The sequence below is a fragment of the Coccomyxa subellipsoidea genome, assembly GCF_000258705.1.
Source record: "Coccomyxa subellipsoidea C-169, whole genome shotgun sequence".
NCBI lineage: Eukaryota > Viridiplantae > Chlorophyta > Trebouxiophyceae > Coccomyxaceae > Coccomyxa > Coccomyxa subellipsoidea.
The window spans coordinates 72486-93032 of NW_005178029.1; the positions used below are offsets into that span (position 1 = coordinate 72486).

The 20547-nt window shown below is 51.7% G+C and overlaps 4 protein-coding genes across 4 annotated transcripts; 2 read left to right on the forward strand and 2 right to left on the reverse strand.

Moving 5' to 3' along the window:
* The first annotated feature begins 147 nt into the window (after nt 1-147).
* COCSUDRAFT_67162 (hypothetical protein) lies at nt 148-2220 on the forward strand. Its single transcript, XM_005645125.1, has 3 exons — nt 148-545; nt 1058-1217; nt 1587-2220. The coding sequence occupies exons 1-3, from the start codon at nt 238-240 to the stop codon at nt 1665-1667; spliced, it is 549 nt and encodes a 182-aa protein (XP_005645182.1). The 5' UTR covers nt 148-237; the 3' UTR covers nt 1668-2220.
* A 366-nt stretch (nt 2221-2586) lies between these two features.
* On the reverse strand, nt 2587-5633 carry COCSUDRAFT_57208 (hypothetical protein; the record flags this gene model as incomplete). Its single annotated transcript, XM_005645126.1, has 6 exons — nt 2587-2655; nt 2954-3196; nt 3871-3981; nt 4490-4716; nt 5053-5272; nt 5436-5633. 6 exons carry the CDS (start codon nt 5631-5633, stop codon nt 2587-2589), a joined length of 1068 nt encoding a protein of 355 aa, XP_005645183.1.
* Nucleotides 5634-6453: 820 nt separating this feature from the next.
* COCSUDRAFT_57209 (hypothetical protein) lies at nt 6454-14626 on the forward strand (the record flags this gene model as incomplete). The annotated part of the gene is made up of 13 exons (XM_005645127.1): nt 6454-6474; nt 7026-7265; nt 7845-7982; nt 8250-8393; nt 9068-9298; nt 9720-9890; nt 10309-10479; nt 10760-10948; nt 11346-11531; nt 11941-12158; nt 12506-12674; nt 13526-13702; nt 14414-14626. The coding sequence occupies 13 exons, from the start codon at nt 6454-6456 to the stop codon at nt 14624-14626; spliced, it is 2268 nt and encodes a 755-aa protein (XP_005645184.1).
* Nucleotides 14627-17651: 3025 nt separating this feature from the next.
* Nucleotides 17652-20114, reverse strand: COCSUDRAFT_18254 (pyridoxal kinase; the record flags this gene model as incomplete). Its single annotated transcript, XM_005645128.1, has 7 exons — nt 17652-17944; nt 18285-18334; nt 18747-19026; nt 19441-19524; nt 19581-19582; nt 19727-19835; nt 19964-20114. The coding sequence occupies 7 exons, from the start codon at nt 20112-20114 to the stop codon at nt 17652-17654; spliced, it is 969 nt and encodes a 322-aa protein (XP_005645185.1).
* Nucleotides 20115-20547: the final 433 nt, after the last annotated feature.

Sequence of the window (20547 nt, forward strand, 5' to 3'; positions counted from 1 at the left end):
ATGCCAGCAGATGCATGCACTTCGCTGGCAGCTTCCTCCCAAATGGAAGCTTGGGTTACGGCATGATCAGTCAGATATTTCCAAATCTCCAATAGGCGTGGCCAATCGCTGACTGGTTCCCACTTCTAGAATCAGAACAAGCCGGAACAGACTCAAACATCGTTCAGCAAGACACCTGGAATTACAAACAGCGAGGCAAGGTTCTTGCAAGTGCGAGCTTGATTATTATTGGCAAAAATGCAGACATCCGTGATCCACACTCCACTTCCTTTCAGTAGCACCAGAACACGTACTGCACTGCCTGTGCTTCCCACACGCCGCCTTTCACTCGCGGCGCGATGCAGCGCTCAGAAGCCGGAGAGGCCAGAACAGGAGCCGCGCCTGTCTATTGCTCCGAAGCTGGCCGCTGCTGCGCTTGCGGCATCTCTGCTGCTCAGCGCAGCTGCACCAGAGGACGCTCTTGCTGCCAGGTCCGGAGGACGCGTTGGTGGTAGCTCCTTCCGAAGCAGTGCCCCCAGATCAGCGCCCTCAGTGCCTCGCTCAAGGTGAAGCTTCTGGCTTTGCACAATAAAGCAATCTGCTTGCAGCAACCCCGTATTCTCGCTCAATCTGAGATCCATGAGGAAAGATCCATCGTGTTATCGGCTAGTCATGTTCGAGGTTTTCAATTGCAAATGTAGTCCTTAGCAACCATTCAGCTCTGGTGCTGTTGGATGTTTGTCAGCAAACAGTGCTTTCCTGCCTGGGGCAGCGTCCAAGGTGTGAGTATAAATTGTTTGTTTCTCCTTGTTTGTCAGCCCACATGATCAAGCTACATATCCTGTTAGCTTGAGCGCTGTCTGCTTGTTCTGCTGGACAGCTGTCTCTCTTGGGACAGCTGTATGGACAGCACCTTGAGAGAGAACCTGCTGTGCAATATATGACTCCAAAATATCAACCTCCACATGCATTAATTCTCCACAAAGCGTCCACATCAGCGCTACAAATTGCTACGTTTCTCTTTGTCATTGATACTATGGATCTCATTTGTGCTGACAGCTGCTTTTATTGCTTGCAGTGGCCCGAGCGTGCGCAACTACAATTACTACTCGGCCCCTCCGCTTGTGGGAGGCTACGGCGGCTACGGATATGGATACGGCGGCGGCGGCATTAGTCTGTTCCCAACAATGCCCATCTTCTTTGGCGGTGGCGGCCTCTTCAACATCCTCATCTTGATGGTGAGCCTTCCCTTTGCGCTTTGCTTTTCTTGCATCCTGTCTTGGTTTAGATCTGCGCCTCTGTCTTGCGCCTATACTGGCTGCACATCGCTGCCAAGACTTCACGTTGCGCAATGTTTCTCTTGCCTTCTCTCTTGGTAAATTGCGCCATTACCTTGCCCTTACAATGGCTACACATTGCTGCCGAGACTGGAGTCTCTGCGGAGGTGCAAAGCGTTGCTAGAGTGCTGGCGTTTAGGGTCAAAGGTCTTGGAAAAGAAAAGATTTGGGCTTCAGTTTCATTGAGATTCTGAAAAGAGGCTTGGAACTAGACACTTATCACCTGGCTTTCTGTGGTCCTTGGCATAATTGCTTGTGCTCTCTGTGCAGTTTGTGGCGTCAACAGTTCTGGGAGTTGTGCGGAACCTGTTCAACAGGCGGCGTGATGACAACGATGAATTCGATGACTGAGGCAGCTAACTACGTGTGCATCTTGACACTTCAAGCTTGGTCCAAATTTGGTCCAGGTGTTGCATTGTTGAAGAACTGCGCGCGGGTGAGAGCAGTTGAAAAGCATGGATACTTGTGTCAGGGATGTTGTGACTCTGGGGCAATTTTGCGAGTGGAGCATTACACTGGGTGGTAAGACAATGATGTGTGGACCTTAGCTGGCGCTTGAATCTTAGTCTGCGCAATCGTTGTCTTTCACAGAAAGTATTCAGGATACACAGCAATGGTGTGTATCCAAGGCTATGCTCAGCTGCGGAAGAGTTATTCCAAACTTGTGGGCTTGTTGAGGCATTGGAATTAACACCTTCAGACTGATGGCTTCGGAGCAAGAGCTGTATCAAATCAGCACTTCCTGGCACATTATTGCCTCAGGGGCTCTAGTCAGAGGAATAAACCTGTCGGGAAACTGCAATTATATTATTACTTGAATCTGTTTTTTATGGATTATCAGAGTCTCAGATAGATGTAATCGCGCTCTGTGGCTCGATCCTCATTGTTAATATATATAATGCCCAGACGGAGCACAGACAAGAGCGAACGTCAATAAGCACAAGATAGTTTTTTCACTCAAGAACGACACCTGCACTTCCTCTGATGGGATCAGCAGGGCTGATGACACCTTGCAATCCACAAGCATACTCTTCATGTGAAAATCATGTTTGGAAACCTTGAATAGATCCTTGACCTTTCAAGATCATTCCTTTCTGCTATTAGCTACCCAAGGAAAGAGCTGTACATAGAAGCTGCTCTACTGATATACATGTAGCCATTGACAATAACGCACACAAGTGCCTCTGACTATTACAGCCTACCATTCCGGCTCTGCACATCCATTCTGAATCATACCGACATCGCTGTTATTCCTATCATCACTCAGTCCTTAAAGGCCGGTGGAGAAGTCCAGTGAAAGGTTGAGAGCTTGCTGCCAGGGCTCATCGCTCCCCATCACCTGGCCAAAGCACCAAACACCTCAGCATATTGGCTCTCAACCACTGCCATAAATTATCTGGCTGTCTCCAATTCATCCGACTCGCAACATCCCCTAAGAAAAATTTTCCAATTAAGTAGCCCATTCCACAGAAAAGAAGTGCAAGCAAGCCACGACGCACCACATTACAAGTCAGCTAGAGTGCCAAGAGGCAAGAAGCTCTGCCTCGCGGGCACATGGTGTACAATGTTATTGTTCAGTCAGAGAAAAGAAGGAGGTCAACGCTGTGTGTAGATGTGGGACAGACTGGGAGGCGCACTTGTTCCTGGAGGCTGCCGAAGAGGGGGCTGTCAGCCGGCGGCGGCTCATCAGATCCTCCGCTGCCGGCCGCCGCACCAGAAAAGGCCGCGCCCCGGCCAGCCGGGCTGACAGGAATGCCCCCGCTGCCCCGCCGCGCCGGCCGCGCTGCAGCCGCAACCGGCCGCGCGCGCGCCCGGACCACCGTTGTCGGTGCGGCGGCCGGCCTCAGCTGTAAGACTCCTGGACGCCGCTGCTGTTGCGCCTGCTGAACACAAAAAGAAATGCTGCTCACCCAGCACTTGAAATCTGGGTGTCCTGTACCTGCTGTGGCTGCCCTTGCAAGGTTCGTCGAGGCCGGGGCTTTTGTGCCTGTGCCGGAGAAGATGCAGCTGGGAAACTGGTGCCTGCATAAACATGATGGGAAGTGTGCTGCCGCGGCCTTCAAAAGAATGCAAACTTCGCAAGCACCTGGCATGCATGCCGCCGCATGCATTCACGATGTCTGCCGTTGATGCTGTAACAGAAGGCAGCAGGAATATGACAATGCAGCAACATATGCACACAATTGCCAGGAAGATCGTGATACTGTACACATGAGTAAATGCCGCATCGGCTCTGCGCATGTACGATTGAAAGACTGTCTGTAACGCTGTGAAGGGGCTGGAGCAGGACAGAAAAAGTTAGAGCCGCAGTAAATCTGCACATGCCGGATGAACCATCTGCATATAATGCTGTGAATGCAAAGGGCAGGAGAAGACCACGGCGAGTGCCGCACCTATCGTGCTCATGCATTATGGTACAGCTGTGAAGGGAAGGGAGCAGGGTAGAGAAGGGTGGCAGCCGCACCGGCTCTGCGCATGCATGATGAAACATCTAAATTGAAACCCTACTGCTGTAAAGGGAGGAGAGCAGGGGAAGTGATGGTACGAGGCTCACCGGCTCTGCTTCGCTGTCGCTGCTGTCGCGGGGCCGTTTGGCGTTGGTGCAGTCCTTGCAATTGGCCACCAGTCTGTCCTCCGATGTTCCCTCCCTCGCCAGCCGGAACTCCTGCGCGCACGTGTTCCAGACCCTTTTGAACTTCCCTCCGTTATCGCGCTGGCATTAAGGTTCTTTATCATCATTACGCGATTTTCCTGCCAGTGGCAAGGTGCGTTGGCCCCCGCCAACTGGGGCCATTGCATGCAGATGCATGCAGACTGGCATGCACACCCCTAAATTCCGCCTCTCATAACACTATATCACCTGTCTGCCCCACGTGATCTCTCCTGACCCGCCATGCAAAGCGCTGTGCTTGAATGCAGCTGGCAATCTGAAGCGGGCAATCTGAAGCAGGAACTCCCTTGAGATCTACACCTGCCCCCAGCTTGAGACGACGAAAGCCTGCATGTGAGACCTTAGCCGCTGCTGCATGCAAGACAAGATTTGGCAATCCCAGGGCTGCCAGGTGGCTATGTCCCAGAGGTTCTCAAGGTATTTCCAAAGAGGGTCCAAAGAGGCAATGCCCCATCAAGATGTCGCTTTCACCGGTGTCAGCCGGTGTCCTGCTCAGCCGCACCTCTGCAAGCTTCTCTTCGCCGCAGATGCCGCAAGTCTTCCTCCGCGCGATGCCCGGGTTCTTAGCCAGCCGCCGCTGCGCCGCCCAAAGATTGAAGTACTGCGTGTTGCACACCTTGCAGCGCGATTGCAGCCCGTCGGCCGCGCGCGCATCGCGGCCAAACTCCTCGGCCGGCTTTGTCTCAGCGCATGCTCTGCACGCCTTGCGCTCCGCCACCGGTCGGTCGGCTGCACACCAGGACATGCGCGTCAATTTTTGGGTGTAACATGCCTTGGCATATGCGCCCCATCCCACCTTGAATATTTATCTCTGGCTGTGGTCATCAGGCATCAAGGGAATATCTCAGCCACTACAGCATTAAGTCGCTCTGTAATCGCTTGTGCACCATTTCCTTTTCTTGCACACTGCGAGCATATGCGCAGCGCAGAGATCATCCCATGAATTGCTTCTGAGCTTATAGCTCCCTGCATGCTTGCTCAGATGTGCCCAAAACATAGAAACACATGACAGCGCAGGAGCACAGATGCTCAGGCCAAAAGGCAACGAAGAAGGTAAGCACCCACCTCTCTTGCGCTCGTCACGCCACTTCTTGTGCAGCAGAGTAGTGCAAGCCTTGCACTGGCACTGCAGCCCGTCCGTGCGCTTGCGGTCCTTGTGGAACTCGCTGGCAGCCTTCTCCAGCTTGCAGCCGCCGCAGAACTTACGCGTCACACACGGCGCCACCGCGGGCCGCGAGTCGCGCCATGTCGTGTGCAGCTTCTGGCAGCATGGCTTGCAGTACGCCTGCACGCAAATCTCAATATACTCGCTGAAATGAACTTCACCATTGCTCGGTGTCAGCTATCCTTAAACGTACTGTCTGGCTGGCTATCAGTTGCGGTAGCACACTCCTCCCTAGGCAGGCGAACGGTACGTGTAAAGGCTGCAAATGTTGAGGGGTGGGCACCTGGTATCCGTCGAATCGCCGTTTGCTCTTGTGGAACTCGGCGATGGGCTTCACGTCATGGCAGCCTGAACATTTCTTGTTTTCTCGTGGGGCTCTCTGGGCCTGGAGTGGAATCACGGGCTCCTCCTCCTGCTCCTGGTCTTCCATGCCCTCCTCCAGCATACCCCGAAAATTGAGCACAGCTGTCTGACCCGCCATGGCTGAAGTTTTTGCACACTTTCCTTTCTGCTACGTGCGTCTGGCTGTGGCTTTGCTGCTTGTGCTGCTCTACTGGTGCGACCTCAGCGTTCCTACGCGATGTTGACTGTCACATGCAAACCCAGGATCCTCTCAAATTGCCTGCAGCCATGAGGCTACGAAGTCATAGCATCAGATCTTCTATTTTCAATTGCAATGAGAAAGAACGAGTGGGACGACGGGGATGATAGTTCGATGCTAAATAAGCGACAACGAAGTTCCCCAGCAGCATATGATCAGTAATAATGATTTACTTCCAATTTGGTACAATAATAGTGTTTGTCTTTCCCTGGTTTATACAGAATGTCCAGAGCTTGCTTCGAATCCAAGCCATGCATGATGCTTGCGTCACCGCCAGGTCATGCCATATGGCAGCGTGTCCTGATCTGGCTCCTCCGCTTCGCTGCCAGAAAGTGTCCTGCAATCACTCCAGCCTCTCACCTCGAATCCTTTTGCATCTTAGCTCATTCCAAGACTTGACATCATCGAAAAAGAATCGATTCGAGAGAAGGATCGAAGGACTGAGCAGCATTCGATTAGCTTCTCGCTGGCTGGTCGACGCTCTGACAGCAAGTTCTGGCGCCCTCTTACTCATACTTGCGAAGTGAGCCTTTGCTCGGGTAAATTTCTCATACACCAGATTACGCTTGGATAAGTGTCATATTCGTGTGCATTGAGCTGCGTATGATCGCACGTAGCGAAACATCCGTTTTGATCTGGCCAGTCATGACTTCGTCTTGGATCACTTCCCCAGAGTCATTGAATCGACCGTCTTCTTCGAATGGGAATCATAGAAAAACAGGTGCTGTTGTGCAGCAGGCCAAGGCTATCTGGATCCAGGGCTCGTACCAGGATAGTCAGAGATCATCACATGATTGCTGGGCGAGGGCGGCAGCACGGTGCATGGATTGCTGCTTTCTTCGCCACTGCAGGTCTACTGCTCACGGCAGTCCAGGGAAAGGCACGTTCCTGGGGTCACCGTAGACAAAGGATTCGTTCCCACCTTCTGAATGAAAGCCTGCTGAGAAACTGAGTGGAAGTCTTGCCAGACGACCTTGCTCTGAACGGCACCATAGGTCAGCATGACCCCTCAGCAGCTGAGAGTTCATGGACACCTGTCATCTTACCTTCGCTCTGCAGAGCAAATGGCATGCTTCACCCTGGCAAAAGTTGTTCCAGAGTCAGGAGTGTTGCAAAGTTCAATGCAACAACTCTCGCTCTTGCTGTCATACAGGATCAATGCTAAGCACCTTGATACGCTCGTTCAGGACCCTGCTGTCAGCAGAGGTGGCAGGCTGGCCCTCAATGCTGTCGTACACGGAGGGCCATGGCGACCCTTTCTGCTGTGCGCAGGTCCCAACAAACACATCCCTGCTGGTGACACTCTCGCCGGCCACAGGGCAGGCGAACGCCAGTTTCGCGCAGCTGACAGCGGTTGTCTTTGCGCTTAGTAATGGGACGGCGCTGGCGCCGTCTGCGGGGTCAGTGTCATTCTCCCGGGACGGCGCCAGTTTTGGCAGCGCACGACTCACCCCTGTCAACTCCTCATCCACCCCGGGCACCTATGCAGGCAGGCTTCCGTTTGCCATGACTGTTTCCTCACCTGGAATTGCGTAATGTCTTTGAGAAACGCCAGAGAAAACTCTTCGTGAGCCATATCACAGATCAGCGTTGGTTGGCAGTCAGGGTACTGCTTTTGCACTTCCTGGACCGCAGAAGTGAGTACCCGGTAGTGCAAGTTTGCCCACCACTGCAAAGCCAAGCTTCATATTTATCAGCAATGGATGTTACTATTCTGAGCTGCGTGCAACCATTCAAGCACCTTGAAGGCTTCGTGTGCATGCGCAGGTTTCATGTTGACTACACTGCCGAGCGGGGACCACCAACTAGTGGCAACTTTTGAAGGGAACGGTGACTTGGAGGCGTCGACTTCGCTCCCTTTCTATGTTACAGCTGGAGGGGTGAGTAACCGCAACATCATGCATGGAATCTGTAAGGGAGGGTGTATATGCTTCTCATAAGGTAATTCTGCGTAGATGAATATTGAAGCTGACGCAGCCTTTGCCTTGAAGTGGCATGTGTCTGAGGAGCAACCACAGCTAGAGCATGCATGGGACTCTTTGCAGCGACATGAGCTTGAAACGTGCTGACCATGCTTCTTTTGTTGACCAGGCGAAGCCGGGGAAGCACGATGTAAACGTGCCGGACCCTTTTGGGAAAAGCGGGGGGTCAGAGGAGTCCCTGGGGGTGAAAATTCTGGATGCTGCAGATGCCAATACAGCCCCGGACGACTTCAAAAACATTGCTCAGGTGAGCGATGACTACACATCGCGTCACTGATTTACCTTTCTTGATCATGTCACACATTACTGCTTTGTCAGCTAAGGTCCTGTCCTTATCCCCCGCTGCATGCTCATCAATGTGCATGGCGTTGAATACTGTCTTTGCCCTGGCTCTGGACATCTAAACTGCTGGCGTCGGCAGAATTTTGGCCGGGCAATGATCGGCACTCCATTGCTATTCCTTGGAGCATGTAGATGACTGCGAGATTAAGACCCTGGGGGTGTTTTGGGGCAGGACCCTCAATTTTCAAAGGGCACTGGCAGTTGGAGTACCCAGGGGAATTCGGCGGTGTCAGCATACAGCACTGGGGGCTCGGGAGGCAACGCCGCTGTGCGGCTGGGGCAGGGTGGATACGTGTGGCAGGCGCTGTGGTCAGGGGTAAGACTCTACTGCTCTATTTCTTGTTTTTTATGTTGATGTTTTGTAAACAAATGAAGGAGCACACAATCCCCATCAGTAACATAAAGCACTGCACGACCAAGCATCTGCAGGTAATCAGTGACCACCCACATTTGGATACTTTGTGCTTGAAGATCTGTCATGAAGCTCAGCAGTCGAACTGGGACTTCAAGACCTGTGGTACCTTTTCCTGCCTTGCATATTACAATGCCCTTCGTGATATCATTCTTGTTCAGTGCGGCGTCCTTCCTGTGGGCGTGTGCAGATGTAAGAAATTTGCCCCAAGGGCAGTGGAATCCTGCTTGTCTCGAGACTGGAAATGAACAAAGCCTGCTACGCAAGAGTAATCATCACTTGGCACTAGCAAAACTCCAAATACGTGTGCAATCTGTGCTAAAGCCAAGATTGTTATCTGCGGGGATCTTTCCATGCATCAAAACCGTGCCTGTTAAACTGAATCGGAGCAGTTCAAAACAGCTGTGTAAAATCTGAAAGGGAATTATTGCTACCCGCAGATTAGCCCAAACACGGCGTTTGTTTTTGGCCGCCCAACTTTAGTTTGCCGACAGCCATGGTCTGGCGGGACTACTCTGCTACTGAACTTGTGCAAGCATGTGCCAGTCATTGCTAACACTAAGCGCTTCAATCCGCAGATTAACCCAAATACGGCGTATGCGGTAAGCGCGCGGGCATGGGTGGATGACGGCTACGGTCTAGCAGGCGTTACCTTTTTCACGGGAGCCGGCGTGAAGCTTGCGGCAGCTGGCACGCGCGTGTCTGCGACGGCGTCCGGCGTCGTGACTCGTGGTGTTTTTGTCGCGCCCCCTGGCGCATACTTTGCCGCCCTCTGGGCCGGCAAATGGACCGGCGGCGGCCAGTTGCAGGTGTGGCCCTTTCTATTGTAGTTCTGCCAAATAGTTTAATCACAATTGGGGCATTACTTTTGTGTGCAGATCATAGCATGCTGCTGGCCATCAGATGTTGAATCCATGCTAAAAAGGCTGCTTACAACTGGGCAGAAAAGCCACTGCTGGTCCACAAGTTTGCTCTGGAATACTTTTAGCTCCTGAGTCCATTCGGGCTGATGCTTCATCTTACAAATCCAATAGATCACTGAACATTGCGTCATGCATGCTTGCGGGTGTCTGCCTCTTTTGCCAGGCCAATGTGCTCTTGGCCTCTCTCTGAGTGTGGCAGCCTTTACCAGCCGCCGTCTGCAGACGCACCTTGCCTCTTTTGGCAGGGACTAACATGTAATGATAAGTTTAGTCTGTGAGCCTCGTCTATCCCATGTTTGCCATGCAGGTGTCAGAGCTGCAGTTTGGCCCGCTGCAGAGCGGAGCCCTGAGCGTGGACTGCTCGGTGACGTGGCGCCAGCTGTCGGCCAGCGGCCCTGGCATCAACACCAACTACCTCATGGACATCTCCCCTGAGTGGCGCAACCCCGGGGGGCCAACCTTCCAGGAGGCTTTGAAGGTGGAATTCCTTGTCTGCACATTATAAACTCATTGACAGCCTACAGCAATTTCTGCATGTGCTTCATACAAAACTTTTGCAACGACCCGCAAGTCTATCTATTTGTCATTGGAGCTAAAGTACAGAAGACACAAGTTTTGGCATCCTGCACAAGGCGTTCCGCGTGGAACGCAAATCGTGACTTCTCTGACTTCGCGCAGTGAAATTGGGAAATCCTTCAAATTCGCACCAACCCGTGATTGTGCAGAAGCATTCACAATGGTGCCCGGGGTACCATACGCAGCCAAGCTTCTTTTTGTTGCTGTGTGCCCACATGCGAGCCCATACCCTCAGCTGAGACCTGAAGCGACAGTCGCATGAGACTAGCATGCACATTTTCCCCATTCCGTTTTGTTTAAACCCCTGTGCATGCATGCAGGCGATGGGGACAAGATCATTGCGCTATCCTGGGGGAGAGGAAGCGAACAGTTACCAGTGGGCACCACCACCGTACGGACCCACAACCAAACCGAAGCCCATACTGACCACGACTTACGGGTTCCCCGGCGGCGATTTTTTGTTCTACAATGACTGGACCCGCACCTTCCAGGTACACTTGGGCATGCATGCAGAAGTCGGGGAACCATAAATTTTTCTTGCAGGACTGCTCCGGTGGTAGCTTGCTCTGTGATTTGTGGTCTATTGGTGTCTGTCCTGGCAATGGCAATGCTCCCCACAGTCAAAGAAGGAGATAAGTAGACCTGTGCCATGAAGGCACTTTACCACGAGGCAAAGACTTTGTCAGTAGGGCCGCTGGAAAAGAGTAAGTATACCACGGCTAAGCTGTGTGCATCGGAAATATTTATTGACCCTCAGAATTTTGCGCGCAGGGGTCCGTGATGAATTTTGACGAATTCATGGAGGTGGCGGCGGTGCTCAATGTGACTGACCCTTACGTAATCCTCAACCACGACAGCGTGAATGTGGACGGCCGGTACGCCGACCCGGCCTGGGGATACACCCAACTCAAGGCTGCCGCCGTGGCATGGCTGCAGTACATTGTGCGCATGGGATACCCGGTGAGCCCCTGCTGCTTACCTTCAATTCTTTCCTTTTCTTTTTTTCCTCAGGTTTGCGGGAGAGTGCCTGTAATGCACTTGAGCTGTGGGGGTGCAGTGGGTGCAGCCCTTCACCTGAAATGCAGCCATGAAATCTCTGCCAGAACCTCTGCACCATGGCAGACTTGTCGAGACCTGTAGAAAGCCTGAGTTGGGGGGAAGAATGCTATCTGTAGAAGTGGTATTCCTATTTTTGGTCTCCTCATTGCCATGGTGGCAAGGGTTTCTGCCACTGAAATGAGGGCTTGTCTCAAGTCAGGGAGCTCCTTGGATTTTACTGGAACGTGGGCAAAGCGCAGAGACCGGTGAATTTCGAGCTTGAAACTTGTATCCAATTACGCGCTGTGCTGACTCGCAGGTGCGCCACTTTGAGCTGAGCAATGAGTCGTGGAAGACCAATCAGGCGGCGCAGTATGCTTGGGCGCTGCTGGACTGGGCGCCTGCCCTAAGGGCAGCCCACCCGGGCGCGCTCATCGGCGCCAACGGCCCGGCCGGCAAAACAGAGGTCGGCGACCGGGACAGCGGCGTCGCCTGGTGGCCGCAGGTGACTAATGCTTAGTCATCCAAAGTGCTCCTTGGGATCAATGTTGGAGCCTGTGAGGCATGCCGCTCAGGCTCTGAAGACGAGGTCGTGTACTGTGTTGCCTGTCACCCACCGCATGCAACGCAGGTGCCTTGAGAAGCTGCAAAGGCTGAAAGTGTGAAAGTACTACAAGTCTGAGCGGGATCATGTGTTTCCATGGCACAATCACGTCCTGGCTGTGATGTGAAGCCCTCAATTTTTACCATGACAAGTGCCCTTCTGTGTGGTTGCCAGCAACTTCACCGCCGCTGTGCTGCTCATGACCAAAGTTTGAGACTCCAGCGCAGTCTCTATGCGGGGGCATTGGATGAAGATCTGAAAGCACTTTATCAGATTCTATTAGCTGATGCATCATGGCTGGTGCTTACAGGTGCTGGGCGCAGCCAGCTCATCGATAGACTTTCTGGCGGCGCATCCTTACCCGGTGTACGGCTGGGATTACTCAGACTATCTGTCAGGGAATTATCCCAACCTGCAGCAGGGGGTCATCGAAGCAGACATAGCCATCCAGAGCTTCGCGGCCCCTGCAGACAGGGAGCGAATCCGAATCGCCGTCACAGAAACAGGGGTTGTCGACTGGAACACAAAGTGAGCTACTTATCCCAGATACTAAAACCATGCCTGAAATTTGCAGGAGCCTTTTCTTACAGGGCTAATCTTCATGCAGTGATGTACTATATGTTGGGGAAGCTACCCACAGCATGCTCCTAGCAAGCAATATTAGACCTTCAGGCTTGATTTGCACTATTCCGCATCCTTCTTGGCCGCACCTTAAGCACGCCTTCCGCTCGCATAGTCAGTTCCTTTGTTCCTGTGGCAGCATCCTCAAGACACAGCACGATATGTTTTGGTCTGATGTATGAGTCTGCAGACCCTGTTTTTTCCCGGCATACGGTCCCAAAAATTCTACCGACATGCAATTGATATCTGTGCAGGTGGTCAAACTCCCAGGCGGACCTGGGCCATGCATTAGTCGCGTTTGACATAATGGCCAACGCGCTTAGTCACCCGCGCGTTGATGTGGCGCAATTCTGGACGACCAGGTGGCGCTTCGGCGGCTTCGCTCCAACCAATAACCCCGGATCTGTGGCAGACGCCCTCAACGTGAGAACCCACCTCCAACTGCTTTACACATTGAAATTAGTAATACGATCCAGAAATAGAGCCCACCTCCCATTGCTTTACACAGCTTGTCGCGTGTGACTGTGCATTTTATACTGCTGCTTGTGCCAGTACTTGTCAGCATTTCTGGGTCATATCAGATAGGACATGTGCAGACATTTTCTCATCTGCATGGCAGATGACAGGGTGTGCGCTGTATTTTGGGCTGCAAGAATCCCACATTTTTAGAGATGCCCAAGCTTCTTCGGCCTTTTTGTGGGCTGTGTCTGGCATTTTCGCAGACACTTTGGTCGATTTGCATGGCAGATGACTGTCTCGGTAGACTGTGCTCTTGTATGTTAACTTGTCATGACTGCCACTTCGTCAATTATACATGTTTGATGCCTCCCCGTAGCTGCTTGTTTTGGAGTGCTTCATTGCAGTACCTTCCAATCTGCAGATCCGGCAAGAAGTTTCTTGGCGTTGTTTACGGGAGGACAACTCGTTCTAAAATCTCTGCCTATGCAGCACTTGCAGCAGCACAAGTTTTGGTGCTGCTTATAGGGGGACAACTTTTTGATAAATCCCTACAAATGCAGCAGTCGCAGTGCTGGTCCTGTTTCATGGGAAGACAACTTCCAGTAAGACCATTTCTGGTAGCTGCTTGTAGGGGGACAGCTAGTTGATAAATCCCTGCCAATGCAGCAGTTGCCAAGATTGGCCAAGCTGGAAGGCTGTCATAGAAACGCTGCTGCGACGCACCTAAGCCAACTGTGGCTTGGATAGGCGTGTAATAATAATAATGATATCAATGCAGCAGTTGCAGTGACCCAACTTCTGGTGTTGTTTCACAGGAGGACAACTCATTGACAGCTCTGGGGACGGCGCTGTCTCTGGTGGGCCGGTACTTCGCCGGCGGCCGGCTGCTGCAGAGCGGCTCGTCCAACATAGTGCGCACGTGGGCGGTCGTGCCTCCTGGAAGCAGCCTCACCATCATTCTGCTCAACAAAGCACTGACCGCCACGCAGCAGGTGTGCACAGCTGCTCTCAACCAGTTGGTCCCTTGAAGTCTACCCTGGGCATCTGAATTTAGATTCTGCTGACAAAGCCCTTACCGCCACACAGCAGGTCTGCACAGCTTCCCACCCTGTCCTTCCCACCGTGCCTATTCTCTTGCCTTGTCTGTGCTTGATTTAGATGTACACTTATGAGACCGAGCCAGGTTGTTATTGCTGTGCATTGCGTGCACAACAGGTACCCCCCTCTCTCCTGCACTCCTCCACACCCCCGTGATTATAGACTTGTTACTGTGGTGGGTTTGCTAGTCCAGGGTTCACTCGTTTTATACAGCTGCTCTTCACCAGTTGGTCCCTTGAAGTCTACCCTGGGCATCTGACTTCAGTTTCTGCTGACAAAGCCCTGAACACCACACAGCAGATCTGCAAAGTTCCCTCTCACAAGATGGCACCCTGGAGTATCTGAACAATAGGTGTGTAGTCAGGAGCCCTAGCATCTTGAGATGAAGGTGGAGGTGAGACTTGGAGCATGGTGCCCGCAATAATTCGATTTCGTGTTTCAAGCAGATGACTGGATTCTACAAAACCTTCTAATGACGGGCTTGTTTTGTTTTTTACTGGTACACATCTTTTGGTTCTGTTGTACCTGAGTCAAACACGGAAACTAGAGTCTAATCATTTGCTCAGAAACGTCTTCTAAGATTGTCATGGCCATGTTCCCTGCAGGAAGTTTCTCTGCTCGGTGGGTGTTTCAACAGCAGCAGCAGCAGCGCGCCAAATCTGGCGCCAACCGAGGCATGGCTGTTCAATGGTACATCTCCCACGGACCCGGCCCCCGTCCTAAACAGGATCCAGGACCCCAGCCAATTAGTCACCGCCAGCAACGGGCGACTAATCTTCGCGCTGCCGCCGCTGTCCATCACTGCAGTGACTTTCTAGCTCTGAGCCTGTCCCTAAACCGTAAACCCTAAACCCTGAATCATGATGCTGGGAGCCTGATACTGCACAAGTGTTTCTTGCCAGCATGGATCCATGGTGCGGACGACTGTTTTCTGACCGCGCCTGCTGAATTCGAATTCTGTCAATGTGTCCCGTGCTGAATCTATGGTGAACCCCGACTTGAGGGGTGGAAGTATCAAAACACATTTTTGGTAATTCATGGGTGTAGAGTCACATGACATGAGTTGCGTCAAACGCGTCTTCAATAATCCTGGAACAGAGTTTTGCCTGTTCAATTGGAACCATGCAAGTCTGTGGCGCCGGCGCTAGGGCGCTTCATGCTGCAATTGTGAATTTTGGAAGAAACCTGTGAGCAGGGTGAGGGATGTTTGACCAATGAAACTAACAGTACAGCAGCTGACCATGACTTGCTTGAAATTTGCCGTAGTTCAGGCCATGACTTGGCCAGGCTTGTACTTGTATTGGTGATGTCACTCTGTTGAGTGCAGGACCGTAATTGTAGGTAGGGGGGGTAATTTGAGCTGGCGGTGCTTTGGTGTTTATCTTGAACTTTAGTTCCCAGAACGGCACTCATTTGTGTCTACGCTAGGCATGAGGAAGTTTCAACCTACAAGCAGAGATTTGATGTGTGGACTTCTAGTACTGACTAGTCAGAGGTTCATCAAAGAGCACAGCGGATTTGTGCAGAATTCTAGAATCACAGTTTGGGAATTGGCCGATATATGGCTGGCGTAGTACATTGTGCTGAAATCCCCAATTTGTAAGAGACATGAGAGGCATGATGTTGTGATCTCATTGTGACAATAGTTTGCAGGTAAGGGGCATATGTACAAGCACAACGCCTTTGGCATGCTTTGTGGTTGCCTGAAGCTTCAGCATAGTTGACCTGCAGTGCAGGACAGCTGTCCATGCATGTCCATATGGAAACTGCACCGTAGATAGAAGATAGAACCATATATACATTGCACAGTGCACCCCTCACGTCGAGTGGAACTCTGTTGATGACATGCGGTGATCTATGAGCGGCGGGTCCTGCAGATTGGGGTTGCTTCCATACGAGGCCTGTGGCTTGCACGTAAGGAGCTGATGGACTTACAACTGGGAAGGCGTATTAAAGGTCACAAGGGTGCTGCATGCAATTGCATACATTCCCCGCCGCCGAACGGACCAGATTCCCATCTCTTCCTCTCCAGGCCCTTGATGTAATCAAGTTTAGGAGCCATGCATGTTTTGCAGTCTCCCTGGTTCAAGGAGAATGCAATTCGTCACACGTGTCTAAAGGTTATCAAGTTTCAAATTGAACCTCACACATGGATCGTTCATACCAGGCTGAAAATGCCCGTTCTCGTCCGCTCCCGGAAGCAAAGCTGCCTTGGGCGTCACCAGTAGTGGGTTGGGTGACCACCTGCGAACCCGACGTGACGATCTGTTTTTGCACTTTCGGCACTCGGTTGCTTTTCGCCCATTGCACGCGAGCAGGCTCGATATTCTTGGTACAGAAATGTCTTATTGATTCAATAGCCTTGAATAGACACCGGCGCAGAGGTCAGCGGTTCGAACCCAATTGGGGGACACAGGAGGCGGCTGCAACTTTTTGGTCATTCGCCATAAGGCGAATGCCCTTCACGGTCGCCCAACCTGGTACGATTTATCTCTAATTCTTACCCCTTCCCTATGCCATTTGGCTCCTGAGCAGGCGGCCACGCTTGCTGTACGGAACGCGAACCGGAGTCTAGAGGTCGTTTCGAGGGGATTGCCCCGTTTTAGGCCCTAATTTATCTCTAAATATCTCCCTGGCGATTGGCTTTACGGGCCTGCGACTGGTTCTGCCCCCCAGCTCGCGTATGACCTCGTGGCCGCCCGCGGGCGCTCCCACTTGTTTAGACGCATCAGGACAATTCCACATCTCCTCCTTTATCTTCAAGGGTAGAATCTTGTTTTACAGGGTTGACAATGATATAGATGATGCAGGGATTTCCAGTGAAGTGGCATGCGCTTGCAATTGCATGATGGTCCCAAGTGAAATGCCGCTGGGCTCCTCAATAAAGCGTCAAGCAAATCAGACAATTTGGTGCCATTACTTAGCTAGAGCTACAGCTTAGCTAGAGCGGTTATACGGCATAAGTTGTATAATCTATAATATAAATAATAATGTATATCATAACTGATGCCGCATCTGTGGGCAACGTTCTTTCACGTGATAAGCAAGACAGCCTTACTGCGCATGCACCGTAACATTCTGTCCCACAAAGGCAGCAACCTTTCAGCCATCAAAGACAATGTGCACGCGCTTTAAGATATGGGCGCATGAGCGACGAGGAAGAAAGGCACTCACAAGAGATGCTCCCACACAAAAGGCCTTGGCTAGCTGTGACTTGCTGATCATCAGTCACATACAATTATTGTACAGAAGACAACCCTCACACTGCTGAGCATGTGCCTGCATGTGAGCATGAGTGAGCGTGTGAGCATGTACCTGCATGTGAGCATGTGCCAAACTCAACTTGTGCTGCTTCACAGGGCCTCTGCAAACAGCTGCACTTGTGCATCCTTCAGCAAGTGCTGATTCTCAATCAGCCTCAGTTCACGGTCCCTCGCCACCTGCACAACAGCAGATTATTATTATTACTATTGTTACACGCTTTTCCTGCCAAATGGCAAGGTACGTCCTGCAGACAAGCTGCAATTATAGGCTGCCACAATCCTACCACTTTTTGGACTCGCCAGATCCAAGCACGACCCAATCAAACGTGGGCACGGTGCTCAGTACTTAAACCGCCCCCCGCCAGCAGCAGATACACCCTCTATTATCTATAGTGCTCAGATATGGACACAACCCCATTCTCTAAATGCATCAAATGGGCTCACACAAAAAAAATCTCGCTCACATGCAGCACACAAGCATAAATATAGTCACTATGTCAGGATCCCAAATATCATTCGCATGCGCGGAAGGAAAGGTACCTCTGCCGGATTCACAGTGTGCATGTGTCGTGCAGAAGTCTCAATCGGAGCATTTAATGACGACACAACACTTGGCACTTCTGACAATTAATATGTTAACAACCCTGTGTATTTTTGCATGCCTCATGGGCAGGTCACACTTTAATGGCTGGGGTCGAAGAGAATTATGTCTCACCTTTGCATCTCGCTCTGAGGTGAAAGCCGACTGCCCGGCAGCTTTGACCGTGGCCTGCAGAACTGCTTGCAGCGTGGCAACTGCCTTTTCCACAGCCCCCTTCAGATTCCTGGGCTGCTTGTCCAATGCTGCCAGCAGCAGCACCGTCATCAGATCCCCTGCGCATGACACATACTTTGCTGAGATTAAAATGACTTTGCTGCCTTTACTTTTCTGGTTTCTGGGTTCTAGATCTTAGCCTTGCCTGCATCTGCACGCAATGCAACTGCTGCAGTCACGACGCATGCAGGGCGAAATCAGACCAAGTCAAAAATAATGATCTTTGCAATCTACCGGAATAGTGCTGCTCCGATACCAAGCTACAAAGCCAGTAGCATCAGCAGCAGTAAGCCTCCACTGAACGCTTTGTAAGTTGTTGACATAAGAGCGGCTCATGATGACAGTGGAGTTACTAATGGTTGCAGCTCGACTAATGACGGCAAACACTTCAGCGAGTACCTGTGCCGGTGAAGTATGCGGCTGATCTGGGGACTCTGAGGCGGAGACGGCTGGGCAGGCCATCATCCTGAGGCACTGTCGTGCTTGCTATAAGCAAAAGATAGTCGGTGACCCCCTCTGGGTGAAAGCTGGTCATCACCTGAGAACACCAATTGTCAGCGCAACATGCAGTACTATACAGGTTCTCAAGAGCCTGATGCACTCTGTTCACACTGCAAGGCGGGCCTTACACCTACTTGGGCTCGCAATGCCCTCATGTCTTGCATTGAATCTTCTCATGATTACGAAAGATTCTGAGCTAACAATAACTTGAAGATATTCCAGACAAGCAGCTGGGTAGGAGAAGCTTCAATGGCTGCGACGTAACAGGGGAGCATGAACAGACCCCAACGCTATATAGTCAACAAATCGAAGTGATCTAGATGTAGCAACCCTGCCTGGATCAGGGGATTTAATAATTACCAGTCTTTAGAACTCCGTGCCTGGCAAGAAACTAGGGTCGTCACGCAATATTCAAGGGGCTGAAATTTGCGCACCACAGTGGAGGGGCCGCGGCTGTGCAGTGTCTGGCAGGCTGCGAGCGCGTCCTCCTCTGTGATTATCCGCTGCCCCACGAGCTGCTCTGCCTCGAACTGGTTCGGTGTCATGATGCTGGCCAGCCGCGCTATGTCCTCCTTGTAGCAGGGCACCAGATCCGGCTTCACATACAGCCTCCCATGGTCGCCCATCACAGGGTCACACACTGTAGCGCGCAAAGTAACCCTTGTCAGAAATACTTTGAGTTGACAAGTCCCTGAGGACTGGAGAACAGTGATGATGATAAAAACTCGGGATTGGTCTGGCCAAGTACCTAATGCATAAGGACTGGAAAACCTGAATACCACAATGGTATTAAAGCGGGTTTGCTTTGTGCATTGCTGCTTTTAACGCTCAGCCGAGAGCAGACAGTCTAAACTGCTCACGTCTGCATCCCATATGGCATGTTCAGCAAAGTTCGTCCTCGAAGGCCCGGCGATCAAGGATTCCAAGGAAAGTTTAAGCGTCATGCCGGCAGTAGCCGCGCTACAAAGACTTGGCGAATCTTCTGATGTCAAGAGGACGAGATCCCTCTATGCTGCTTGGGACAGGGGCAAGATGAGGGGCGTTGAGGCCCCACCGTAGATCAGGTTAGGGTTGTGCTCCCTCAGAAGTTCCACCAGGCGCTTGACGGTCTGCAGCAGGGACGCGCTGCCAATGTATCCTGCGAATGCATGCGTGACTCAGACTTAGTCAGCATGTTCCTAAACATGCAAGCACTGCTTGTATCTCCAACAAACGGCAGCAACCAGCTGCATGCCCTCGACTACACCACAGAAAGGAGGGCTCTGGTGCAACACTGAAGTTCCTCACAAGTGGGGAAGGATTGTTGGACTTGGGTTGCATTTGGAAGAGCATGGTGGGACATGCCTGTGACGAGGTGGCTGTATTCCAACAGTCCATTGGCTTTCATGCCCTCCACAATTTCCCACAACTGGTCCCCGTCCATTATTGATCCTTTCCACAGAGGGTAACCTGCAAGCAGAATCACGAACACAGTGTCAACTTCTGGCAAATGAAGCAACGGTGCCCACAAGCTCCTTTGCTAAATGCACAACTGCAAGCTTTTCCATTGGGAGTATCTGACATAGCAAGATGGGCACCTGTGTGGTTGGAAAATTGCACGGAATTGATGAAATCCACTTCATAGCCGAGGAGCTGCAAGGGAAAGACCGCGCATCGGTTGCCCACATAGCCATGTACCACATGGCTTTGAATAGACAGCACTCGCTTTGCAGGCTCTGTCGCTTCCATGCTTGTGTACGATCCTTGCACTTCTGATGCCGAGAAATTTGTGGATTTCACTGCGGTGCAAGCATTGCTGTAGCTTCCTAACGCGCTGCTGGCCTGTTTGGGGTTGGTTTTGAAGAAGAGTGCTATCCCCTGTCCTGCAGGGCGTCTGAGACAGCCCTTCTGTATCCTAAAAATTCCGGACGTTACTAAATGAATCGACGCCACTGTGACACATGCATAGATCGTTCCAAGCTCGGGATCTGCTTCCCTGCAAAGTACTTCTTTCTGAGAGCACACAGGTCTTGCACAATGCTTATGCTGAGAGTAAAGTAGTTAACCTAATCCCTAGCTGAAAATTAATGAAAGAATTCGAAAGCAGGCAGCTGGGATGATAGCGCGATAGAACTCGTCCGCACTAATATCGGTGATCTTTTCCGGAATCAGTCAGCACATT